Genomic DNA, 12,060 nt, shown 5'->3' on the forward strand with positions numbered 1-12,060 from the left:
GGGGAGGACAGATGGTAGATGAAGTCTCATCAAGATGTCAACATGTCAGCAAGACACGTTTAGCTGACTTTTAAAAGTCGTCCTCAAGCTGGACTGGAAGGCATCAAACGTTTGTTTTGACCTGCAGTCCCTCCGTCCTGACCTTTCGGCGTCTCAAAGATGAGTCAAGTAGGTCAGCTCGTCCATCATATGAGACAATGCTTCTTAGTACTGTCCTGCTCACTCACACGTCCTCACACGTGGACTGAGAGTGGCCCATGTCAAGAGTTCTGGTAGAGGATGGAATCCCCACACCAAAAAACGAGGGGATGCTGGAAGTCAGTACCGTTGGACTGACTGTTGGACGTTCGTCTCGCTCACCTTTGCACACGTTGGACATGTTCTGGTCCTTGTCACAAACACCTTAGGACCAACACTGTCCCACACTCACACTCAGCTTCCCCTTCATGGACAACAAGCTCATCACTTTCACCAAGCTATTAAATATTCCACTCATACTACTATTATACTTCTAATACGATACCAATACTGCTAATACTACTAATAATGGCGCCTATACTACCGCTCATACTTACAATAGCAAAGCTACTATAAATACAACTAATTCTAATACTGCTAATACTACTGACCACACTAAACAATACGATTCATTCTACAACTCATAATGCTAATACTGCACAAACGGTAAATACTATTAATGGTACTAACAAGCTAACTAACGACTAATAATGTGATGGAACATTTGTAATATTTCTTCATTGCTGGCACACTTTTAATCATGATCATGATTTTTAATGGTAGTGATGAATAAACATTTAGACTTTGTAGTCATGTACATAGCCACGAAGAAGACGTTATCAACGTTAGTGACGTCATTGAAAGGTTGGCCAAGGCTGACACCTGCTGGCGGAGGAAAGTACTTCCAAAGCTCAAAACACAAATCTCCTTGATTGATTGATCAAAGGAACACTAATTTATGATGATCAAGATGAGGTGACGTCACAGCAGTGTGATGACGAGAAGGAGGAGAGCGTGCAGGGGGCGGACTCTAAAGCGTTCGGCGGCGCTGACCTCATACTGGTCGTTGGCGCACAGGCGACAGTCGTCACCGCAGAAGGAGCATGAGGTCACGTCCTGCCGCCATCTTGACTCGTACGTCCTCGCCGACCTGCGGCCTGTGTGAGGGTTCAAAGGTCAGCACCAAGAAGCGGGAAGTGCTTGAGTGCCATAGCGACTCACGCGGCTCGTAGTAATCATAGACCAGCACCAACGCTTCCCGGACCTGCGCCACCTTCACGTCCACCAACAACGGGATCAGCACGCACACGTTCTCTGTTGTCACCTGCACGGACATGCGCACGTGTCTTCTGTCACCACGACGTGTGCATGTCTTCTGTCACCACCATCTTGACGTAAACTCACCGAGTCCAGGTAGAGGATGACCTTCCCCGCCTGCGTCTCCACCCTCTTAATGACGTGGTCCAGGTGGACGGCGTCCGGTGGGATGCTGAAGCCACTCAAGAGACCGACCTCCATGATGGACATACCCGTGGCGTTCAGGCCCCGCCCACTCCAAAGGCTGCAGTGACATCATATGACATTGCCATGACCCTTGCCTCGCTTCACAACGTTCACGCTCGCTCACACACACCTGCAGCACACGTCCAGATGCGCACGTGAGTCAATGGGCTTGTCGTAGAGTCGCACGTGCACGTCAAACGCTTCATGCTCGCCGGCGTCTCTTGGTTGTCTCATCACCTCCTCTGTCCTCACGTTGTAGAATACGTTGAGCTGACCACAAGGAGGAGGAGGAGAAGTAGGACCCATTCTTTCATTGTCAGTGTTTTACTTCCTGTTTATACTTTTTGTAGAAATCAAATCTTCCAAGGTTATGTCCTTGTTAGGTGAATTGTGGGTGGAGCATGTCTGGGCTCCATTACAAACGACTTCCTGTTCATCACCACAAAGACAAAGTGAAAAGGCTTGACCCCCAGGGGGCGGGGCTGCTGTTTGCTACCTGAAAGAAAGCGAGGCCGTGACCCTCCGCCGACAGTGCCAGGTTGAGCGTGTCCTGTATGTCCACCTGAGAGATATTCGAAGAGGAAGTCAGCGGAAGAAGAAGCGGAAGAGGCGACCATGAGTACCTGCTGCTTCTGCTGGAGCATGCGGTTGTTCTGGTGGATGTGGAAGACGCCGCCGTTGACGCTGACTGTGAGGTTGACGTCACGGTCGAGAAGGACGGCGAACGTGGACAAAGCCTGCAGCGCCACCACGGTGTCCTGACACACGACAGCCGCAGTCAGCACCCATTCCTCGCCAGGAACGTCCCTCAACGTTTGGACTTTTACCTGAGTGCTCCCAAATCCTCCGCCGGGGTTGCGCTGACGCCCGAGCCACTTCACCAAGCCGACGCCCTCAGCCAGGCGGCCCGTCTTGTGCAGGCCCAGCAGCACATAGGACGCCATCTCGATGTCGGCCGTGCGAGGCTGCCATGACTCTGCCAGGCCGCTGCCAGGTGACGTCCACCTCGGCACGCCATCTGGAGGCATCAACATGTCTGCTCAACGACCTCTTGATGCTAAGCTAGGCTAACACAAGACATACCCGTCATGTCAGCTCGTCCCATGAGCTCATCCAGTGCCACATGGGCGTTGGTGCTGCCGTCTAGCGCCAACGCGTAGGCGAGCAGGCTGAGGCTGTAGTTACTGGACACGCCCAGAACCAGACGTGTCTCTAAGAACATCAGTGCTGCTGACACCTGGGGGGCGTACTGAGCCTGACAGAGAAAGACCAGGGCCCATTATGGTGACCACCATGACCAATAAGGACACGTTGTCTCACTGTGATGTGGGGGTCCTCCAGCAGGGCGATAAGGACGTAGGCCGTCAGGGAGACAGGTCCGTCCAGACCTCCTTGAAGCTCTGTGTGGATGACACGTCCGGGCTCCTCATAGGCACCGTCCGCCCCCTGCTGGTTTCCCAGCCATGCGGCAGCGGCGTGCAGCACATTGTCTTCTATGCTGATGAACGGTCGCGCCTGAAGGAAACATCTCAGCACGAAGGCGGACAGCCTGGACAGAGTGCAGTGTCTCCGTCCGATGTCCACTCTGGAATGTTTTCTCTGCCTAGGCTGGCTTCCACTCACCACGTGCTTCCAGAAGAGTCCTGCTCTCCGAAAGCGCTGAAGGAACCATCTGCCCGCTGGTAGGACAGCTCTCGCTCGTAACCTGAGGACACAAACCTCAGTCAGTGTCCTCGTCTAAACTGTCCAGAGATGTCCACTTATCACCTGTCATCATGTACGCCACAGCCATGTCCGTGATGTCCTGCTCTGCCTGTCCACTGGCGTTCAGGTACTGGAGGACGTAGATGTTTGGAGCAAAGTTGATCATGTTCTGTTCTCCGCATCCGTACGGCATCTGGATGAGAGAGTCCAGGCCGCTGATGGACGGACCCAAGATGTCGCCTGAGTTGACATAGAAACCAATGTGTCTTTCATCCTGTCCACTCCTCTGTGCTGCCACCTACAGCACCTGTAGTGTTGTGTCTTACATACCAACCAGTGTCAGGCAGGCTCTGCTGCTTCCTGCCACCACATGATCAGGGAATGTGAAAGTCACCATTTCTGACCGTCTTGGTGGAACGTCCAACAGCAGCGAAGTGGAGAAGGTTTGCTCCATGCCTTCAGGCTACACACACACACAAAGACAGATATTTTATTGTCTCCTGATGCCAAGTTGAGTGTTTTGCTGAGTCACAAAGTGGCATTTTGTCCTGAGTCATCTCCACAGCACCTTCACTAGGACTTTCCCATGGAAGACGTCCGAAGCCACAGATGAGCTGGCCTTCACCAAGATGGGGATCTCGCCCAGGACCAGCGGCCTGATGGGAACGAGGACGGAGGCGGCGCTCTTCCCGGCCAAGGGCACCCGCCTCACGCCTGGCATGGCAAGCATCTCGTTGTCCGGGAAGATGAACTCAAAGGTTTCACTCTGAGCGACGACGACGATCAGCTGAAAGGGAAATGAGACAAAACTGCTGACATGTTGGGACGTCCTCCTGTGTCTCTCAATCTAATCTGTCAGTGGAACATGTCCAGGCCTCGACTGTGTCACCACCAGTCACTGTGGTCACCACCTATGTTGTCATAGTGCTTCACGTGGTCCAACCTGTGCTGTCTCTACCTGTATCGTTGCCATGTGTCTCCATGTAATGTCTCCACCTGTGCTCCCATGTGCTGTCTCCACCTGTGTCGTCACCACCTATGTCCCCACGTGCTGCCTCCACCCGTGTCATCACCATGTGTCCGCATGTGCTCTTTCCACCTGTGTTGTCAACACCTATGTCCCCACGTGCTGTCTCCATCTGTGTTCACATGTGCTGTTAACACCTGTATCGCCACCAAACCAAACCGTACTGTCTCTAGCTGTGTCATCACCAACTATGTCCCCACATGCTGTCTGCACCTGTGTTGTTGCCACCTATGTCCCCACGCGCTGTCTCCACCTGTGTCATCACTACGTATCCCCAAGTGCTGTCTCCACCTGTGTTGTCGTCACCATATGTTCCCAGTTATTGTCTCCACCTGTGTCTTCACCACCAATGTCCTCAAATGCTGTCTCCGCCTGTGTCATCACCACGTGTCCTCACATGCTGTCTACACCTGGGTCGTCAACACCTATGTCCCCACGTGCTGTCTCCAACTGTGTCATCACATGTCCCCATGTACTGTGTCCACATCTATCATTGCCTCCTATGTCTCCTCCTGTGTCCCCATGTGCTGTCTTCACATTTGCAGTCGCCTCCTCTGTCCCCATTGGCTGTCTCCACATGTGCTGTCTCCACCTATGTCTCCACGTGTCATTTCCACGCTTGTGTCTATGTTGCAGCCCCCCGCCCTCCGTGTCACAATGAGGTCCACCTGCAGGTCCTGATGCAGGTTGTTGTAGAGGACGACCTCCAGCAGAAGCTCCTCCCCTCTGATGATGAAGGGTGGCAGGTTCAAGGACAGGCAGAACTCCTTGTAGACGGTCAGCTGTAGGAGGTCACATGACACAAAGCTGTTGTTGGACTGAGGTGTCATCGAGTGCCTGTCAGCGTCGTGACTTTCATACCTGTGCGGGTCTCTCTGTGATGCCGAGGCCGAGGTTCTGTGACATGACGAAGGCCATGGCGCTCCATGTGGTGATGCTGTCTGGTACCGTCACTGTGATGTCTGCTGAACGGGAGTCACTGAGAGAACAACGTCCTCATGAGAAGATCCGCTCGTCTCTGTGGTACCTCATAAACTGACATGAAGACCATGGATGCGAGCTGTCTCACCCTGTAGATGTTTCCATCCAGATCCATGTCTCTGGAGAAATCCAGCTCTCCGGAGACTCCCACTCTTGTCCACTGTGGTACTCAGAGTCCATGTGGAACAGGTAGTAGTCTTCCTCGCCTGTTGAAGAAGACAAGCGACACGAGGATCACATTGTCCTCATCGTCTTGACCTTCTCAAGATCATTACCTGCTTGGTCCTTCAGCCCAGGATGGTACGCGTGGAGCGTAGCGTCGGTCAAAACCAGCAGGTGACACAACTGGAAAAACACGTGGAGAATATTGAACATGGAAGACATCTTTGGACACCATCTCATATGAGCCAATCCAAAGGTCTGCATGGTGACATGTGTACCTAATGTTGTGACCAGATGGACACGCTATACTACATGAGCAAAAGTATTGGGACAATGGTGTGCTTCCAGCTTTGTGGGAACACTTTGGGGAAGAGCCTTTCCTTTTCCCACAAAGCAAGGTCCATAAAGGCACGCTTGCGGGGGTTTGCTGTAGAAGAACACCTCTGACCTCACCAGTGGAAACACGTCTTCCCTGTTCTTGCTGCAGAGACATTTTGTCTTCACTTTTGACTCCCTGGGGGTGTCCCAACACTTTTGATCACACACAGTGCAGGTGCATTTGAAATTGAAGACTGCAGCGACACAAAGAGACAAAAAGGCCTGCAGAGACCATGAAGACAGAGAGCGGATCTCCCATCCTCAGGGCGTCAGGATAATAGGTCTCCATGGAGGCGTCATAGTAGTCCTTGTCCTGCCAAAGACCACATAGAAGACAACAACAGAAAGATCAACAGCACGGGCGTGTCCAAAGATAGAGTTTCATCAATTGACTTAAAAAGGTTGTGAAGACAAACAAAAGCACCCTCACCATGTTCTTTGTCATGTCATAGTGTGGTCCCGCCCAATGCGCTGCCTTGTCCTGCACCAAGATCCCAACCAAAGATCCGGGTTCTTCTACGGACACCCTGAGCGTGACCTCATTGCCCGGTCTGGTCTTTGGCTCGCTCCAGCTCAGAGACACCTGTGAACCATCAGTCAGTGACAGCATCAGTGCCACCTTGTGGTCACACGAAGAAGTCTTGCCAACCCACCTTGTTGGGCAGATATGGACTTATGTACAGCCGGACCATGTCGTTGACGACCTCGCCATCTGGTCTCACCAGGAAGACAATGACGGAAACCATCGGAGCCCAGGCGGGTTCCGGAACCAGTGTTATATGAGCAGAACTCTTCCCAGCAGAAACAATCTGACCTCTGGACTTCACCTGGACATAAAGTCACAACCACAGTGTTATCCCATCAGACGTCATTACACAACCTGGTGGTGAACTTAGGGAACTGCAACTTCATGAATTGTTGGAAAGCAATGAGGTAGTCACTGAAGGGGAAGAACCTACCACATAGTGAATCCCAGTCAGTGGGAAGCTGCTGTCCACATGCAGCATGAAGGGGGATCCTACCTAAAGGATTGGGAAGAGCCTTCAAACATCCACTGATGGAAGCTTGTAGATCTATCCATCAAAAATGTCTGCTGTTACCTCAGCGCTGTCTGAGTATTTTTGGATCTGGATGTAAGACTGACTGGGAGACTGGTAGTAGGTGTCCAGCTGGAGCGTCTTGTGGCTGTCCTCCAGAGAAGCCTGAAAGTCACATGAAAAGTTAGTCGGTAAGGAGTGACACGGACTCCAGCGGGGGGCGCCACTTACATCGATGGTCAGACTTTGCGTGTCGTTCATGAGCAGGAAGTTGAGGACCACCACACCGTCCTCGTGGATGGGAAATTCCATGTCCTGGGAGGACGTCTGCTCCGGATAGTCATGTGAATGTCTTCTGGGGACCAACTGGTCGACTGCGTCCATGTTCCAAGCCCGTTGCTGCATCACGGACACCTTGAGTGTCTTTTGGAGGTCCTCCATGGACAAGGGCTCATAGTTGTACTTGTATATTTGCACCTAGAATGTAAGCAAGCATGAGACAGTGTGCCTCCAACGTGATGGACAACGTGAAGACATGAGGAGGTGTCTTACTTTGGCTGTAAAGCTCATGGAGGGCTTTAGTACTTTTGGATAACCGCTGAAGGACAGCTTGTACCTCTGCATGGACACACACACCTTGGCGCTGGCCTGATGAGTCACACCTGTTGAGGACAGGAGACAAAATGAGACAAAAGTCAATCAGAAGGTTTGCAGGGCTAGAGCACCTGTCACATGATCCGTCACATTGACTGTGATCTTTAGGGATTCTTTCTCCATGTAGCTTTCACTGTATGTCCTCTCAGCAGATCTGCTGCTCCTGGGATGGAAGTTAGGAAGCACAAACTTGAAGTCGGCGCTGCCATCGATCTGAAACACAAACACAAACGCTCCTTCACCACAGTATACATCTCACTGCTGTATACCACACTATTCTATACTGTACCATACTATACCACATCATACTACACTGTACCATACTATACCACACTATACTATACTGTACTATACTATACCACACTATACTATACTGTACTATACTATACCACATCATACTACACTGTACCATACTATACCACATCATACTACACTGTACCATACTATACCACACAATACTATACTGTACCATACTATACCACACCATACTACACTGTACCATACTATACCACACTATACTATACTGTACCATACTATACCACATCATACTATACTGTACCATACTATACCACACTATACTACACTGTACCATACTATACCACATCATACTACACTGTACCATACTATACCACACTATACTCTACTGTACCATACTATACCACACTATACTACACTGTACCATACTATACCACACCATACTATACTGTACCATACTATACCACACAATACTATACTGTACCATACTATACCACACCATACTATACTGTACCATACTATACCACACTATACTATACTGTACCATACTATACCACATCATACTACACTGTACCATACTATACCACACTATACTATACTGTACCATACTATACCACACCATACTATGCTGTACCATACTATACCACACTATACTATACTGTACCATACTATACCACACCATACTATACTGTACCATACTATACCACACTATACTATACTGTACTATACTATACCACATCATACTATACTGTACCATACTATACCACACTATACTATACTGTACCATACTATACCACATCATACTATACTGTACCATACTATACCACACTATACTATACTGTACCATACTATACCACATCATACTACACTGTACCATACTATACCACACTATACTATACTGTACCATACTATTCCACATCATACTATACTGTACCATACTATACCACACTATACTATACTGTACAATACTATACCACATCATACTACACTGTACCATACTATACCACACTATACTATACTGTACCATACTATACCACATTATACTATACTGTACCATACTATACCACATCATACTACACTGTACCATACTATACCACACTATACTATACTGTACCATACTATACCACATCATACTATACTATACTGTACCATACTATACCACATCATACTACGCTGTACCATACTATACCACATCATACTACATTGTACCATACTATACCACACTATACTATACTGTACCATACTATACCACACCATACTACACTGTACCATTCTATACCACACTATACTACACTGTACCATACTATACCACATCATACTATACTGTACCATACTATATCACACTATACAATACTGTACCATACTATACCACACTATACTATACTGTACCATACTATACCACACCATACTACACTGTACCATTCTATACCACACTATACTACACTGTACCATACTATACCACATCATACTATACTGTACCATACTATATCACACTATACAATACTGTACCATACTATACCACACCATACTATACTGTACCATACTATACCATACTATACTATACTGTACCATACTATACTACACGATACTATACTGTACCATACTATACTACCCTATACTATACTGTACCATAATATACGTCACCATACTACACTGTACCATACTATACCACACTATACTACACTGTACCATACTATACCACACCATACTACACTGTACCATACTATACCACACTATACAATACTGTACCATACTATACTATACTGTACCTATACCACACTATACTATACTGTACCATACTATACCACACCATACTACACTGTACCATACTATACCACATCATACTACACTGTACCATACTATACCACACCATACTACACTGTACCATACTATACCACATCATACTATACTGTACCATACTATACCACATCATACTACACTGTACCATACTATACCACACCGTACTATACTGTACCATACTATACCACACCATACCATATTACACAATGCAAGAACATCAATACAAAAATGTCACTATACAGTACCATTCCATACTATATGATACCATACTATACCATATTGTACTATATGGTGTACCATACTATACTATACCATAATATACCATACAATACTATGCTATATCATATCACACTGCAGTATATTATACTATACCATTTCATACTACACAATACAATATCATACTATACTAAAATCATACTATACTAAAATATACCATGCTACACTATACTGTGCTACACTATCATACAGCACTCCTTACCGTGCGATATCATATTATAGCATACGATGGTATACTATACAGTATTACAATATACTACAATATACCATGCCATACTATACCATACTACAATATACTATAATATAGTATATCATATGATACTATACAATACCACATCATACTATGCTGTATTATACTACTGTATACTGTACTTTTGATTCTACAACTGATAGAAGCTACTTCAAGATATATTATGTTATACTATAATATACTATACCATGTCTGTGTGTGTGTGTGTGTGTGTGTGTGTGTGTGCCAGGCACCTGTGTGTGTTGATCATAAGCATCTTGATATCCGTGGTAGAGATGCAGCATGGTAATGTTGGCGTATCCTCTCACAGGCTGACCAGACATGTACCTGCCGGGACACAAGCAGCCAGGTTTAGCATGCGGGTGACACGGAGAGGAGTGATGGAGAGTGATGAAGAGTTGGTGACTTTGCTGTGACGACGCCGTGCAGCATGTCTTCATGATGTATCGCATAGGGAACATCCACCAGCACCAGGAACTTCGGTGTCTCTGCAAGCAAACACACATTTAGACACCATCCCACCCTATAGACGTGACCAGGATGAAAGTGCAGGTACCGTGATAAAGTATGTGCACGTGTTTGTAGACGGTGGCCCCCTGCGGAGAAAAGAGAATCTTTGGATGTTTGGAAAAGCGGCCGAGTGAGACCTCTCACACTCACGTCCACCAGCGCACAGATGGTCCACTGGCCCAGCGGCGGCTTCTCAGACAGACGGAACTCTCTGGAAACCACCCCCAGGACCGCCTCTAAAGACCGCCACTGTCTGAGCAGGTTCCCCCGCGGGTCCTGGACAAGATGAGCATTAGCATCTGCCGGTGAAGCTGATTATCGGCCATGAATAGGCTGATCAGGCTGATCAGGCTCACTTTGACCATGATGTCCACCAAGGAGCTGCAGGCTTTTCCATCGGCTTGTACGGACACAGTCCTGATGTGGACCGTCTGACCCGGATAATAGTTGACTTTGTCTGTCTTGATGAAGGTGGTGCAGAGGTCTTTTTGCTGAAAGTACAGATGTGTGCTGTTGGACAAAACCTGCATGCTGTCCACGTAACCTGTGACCTCCAGGAGGTAGGGGTACTGGTAGCTGGACTTGCTGATGTTGACCTGCAGGGGCGGACAGCTCAGATGTTTGCATGATGGTGAACATCTGCATGAAGTTCATGCAGTCAAAGTGCCTTCATGGTAGAAGTAAAGTGAGGATGCATGGACGTGAAGACACTCACAGGTGGAAGAGTCAGGAGCTGCGTGGAATCTTCAATCAGAGAGTTGGAATCAGAATTGCACTTCAAATGTTTCACTGTGAAGGACAACAAGGTGACTACCTCCTCCCACTGTGACGGACTCTGAGGCCACTACAAGGTCGTCATGAAGGATGCGAGCGGACACGAAGACGGGAGTAGAAATGAGGATGGTGATGGACAAGGATGTTGGACGAGCTTCCTGAAGGACGGCAGGAGCCAGCAGCAGGTAACATGGATGATGATGAGAGCTGAAACAAGCACAGGAAAATCATGGAGATACATGCTTTCATATTGACTAAGTCCGTGGCGTCTCAACCTGTGTGTGACGTTCTGGGCAGTGGCGAGGGCGAGCAGCGCCATGAACACCTGGAGATGCTCCATCAGGTCAGCGTCACCTGAAAGATGTGAGGAGCCCCGCTCTGGATGTGTTGTCTTTATGTGCAAAGAGGCCACCTTTTCTCTTTCAGCAACCCCTAAGGAGCTGAGAACCTGGATCGGTTTACACGTCAACGCCCTGCACATCAACTGATCACTAGGTGGGGACCTTCGGCACAATAATAGCTTGGTCTACTTTCTATAAGAACCGTAATAATAGAGAAAGGTCATGTGGTGTTCATGTATCCTGAATGAAAATTTGTTTACGGTTCTCTCTTTTAGAAAGAGAAAAGTGAAGAAAATAAAGTCACTGATTATGAAACCCCCCAGTAAAGTTAATAACAAGATGGACTGCAGAGAGGCTTACGTGAGCCGTTTTATTGGTTAACAGACTGAT

General features: G+C 47.9%; 1 protein-coding gene across 1 annotated transcript; it reads right to left on the bottom strand.

Annotated features, from left to right (window-relative positions):
• Window positions 1-810: 810 nt before the first annotated feature.
• Window positions 811-11,925, bottom strand: cd109 (CD109 molecule). Its single transcript, XM_054762568.1, has 33 exons — window positions 11,605-11,925; window positions 11,370-11,536; window positions 11,271-11,299; window positions 10,912-11,151; window positions 10,706-10,831; window positions 10,602-10,641; window positions 10,452-10,533; window positions 10,279-10,372; window positions 7,536-7,677; window positions 7,363-7,472; window positions 7,042-7,287; window positions 6,874-6,975; window positions 6,733-6,795; window positions 6,427-6,600; window positions 6,204-6,356; window positions 6,006-6,086; window positions 5,509-5,578; window positions 5,322-5,439; window positions 5,114-5,231; window positions 4,921-5,034; window positions 3,794-4,012; window positions 3,556-3,688; window positions 3,289-3,465; window positions 3,145-3,226; window positions 2,842-3,070; window positions 2,605-2,776; window positions 2,349-2,539; window positions 2,145-2,279; window positions 2,018-2,083; window positions 1,652-1,791; window positions 1,423-1,579; window positions 1,240-1,342; window positions 811-1,175 (listed from the first exon to the last, which is right to left on the bottom strand). The coding sequence occupies exons 1-33, from the start codon at window positions 11,808-11,810 to the stop codon at window positions 1,000-1,002; spliced, it is 4,455 nt and encodes a 1,484-aa protein (XP_054618543.1). The 5' UTR covers window positions 11,811-11,925; the 3' UTR covers window positions 811-999.
• Window positions 11,926-12,060: the final 135 nt, after the last annotated feature.

The sequence above is a fragment of the Dunckerocampus dactyliophorus genome, chromosome 19 (genome assembly GCF_027744805.1).
Source record: "Dunckerocampus dactyliophorus isolate RoL2022-P2 chromosome 19, RoL_Ddac_1.1, whole genome shotgun sequence".
Taxonomy (NCBI): Eukaryota; Metazoa; Chordata; class Actinopteri; order Syngnathiformes; family Syngnathidae; genus Dunckerocampus; species Dunckerocampus dactyliophorus.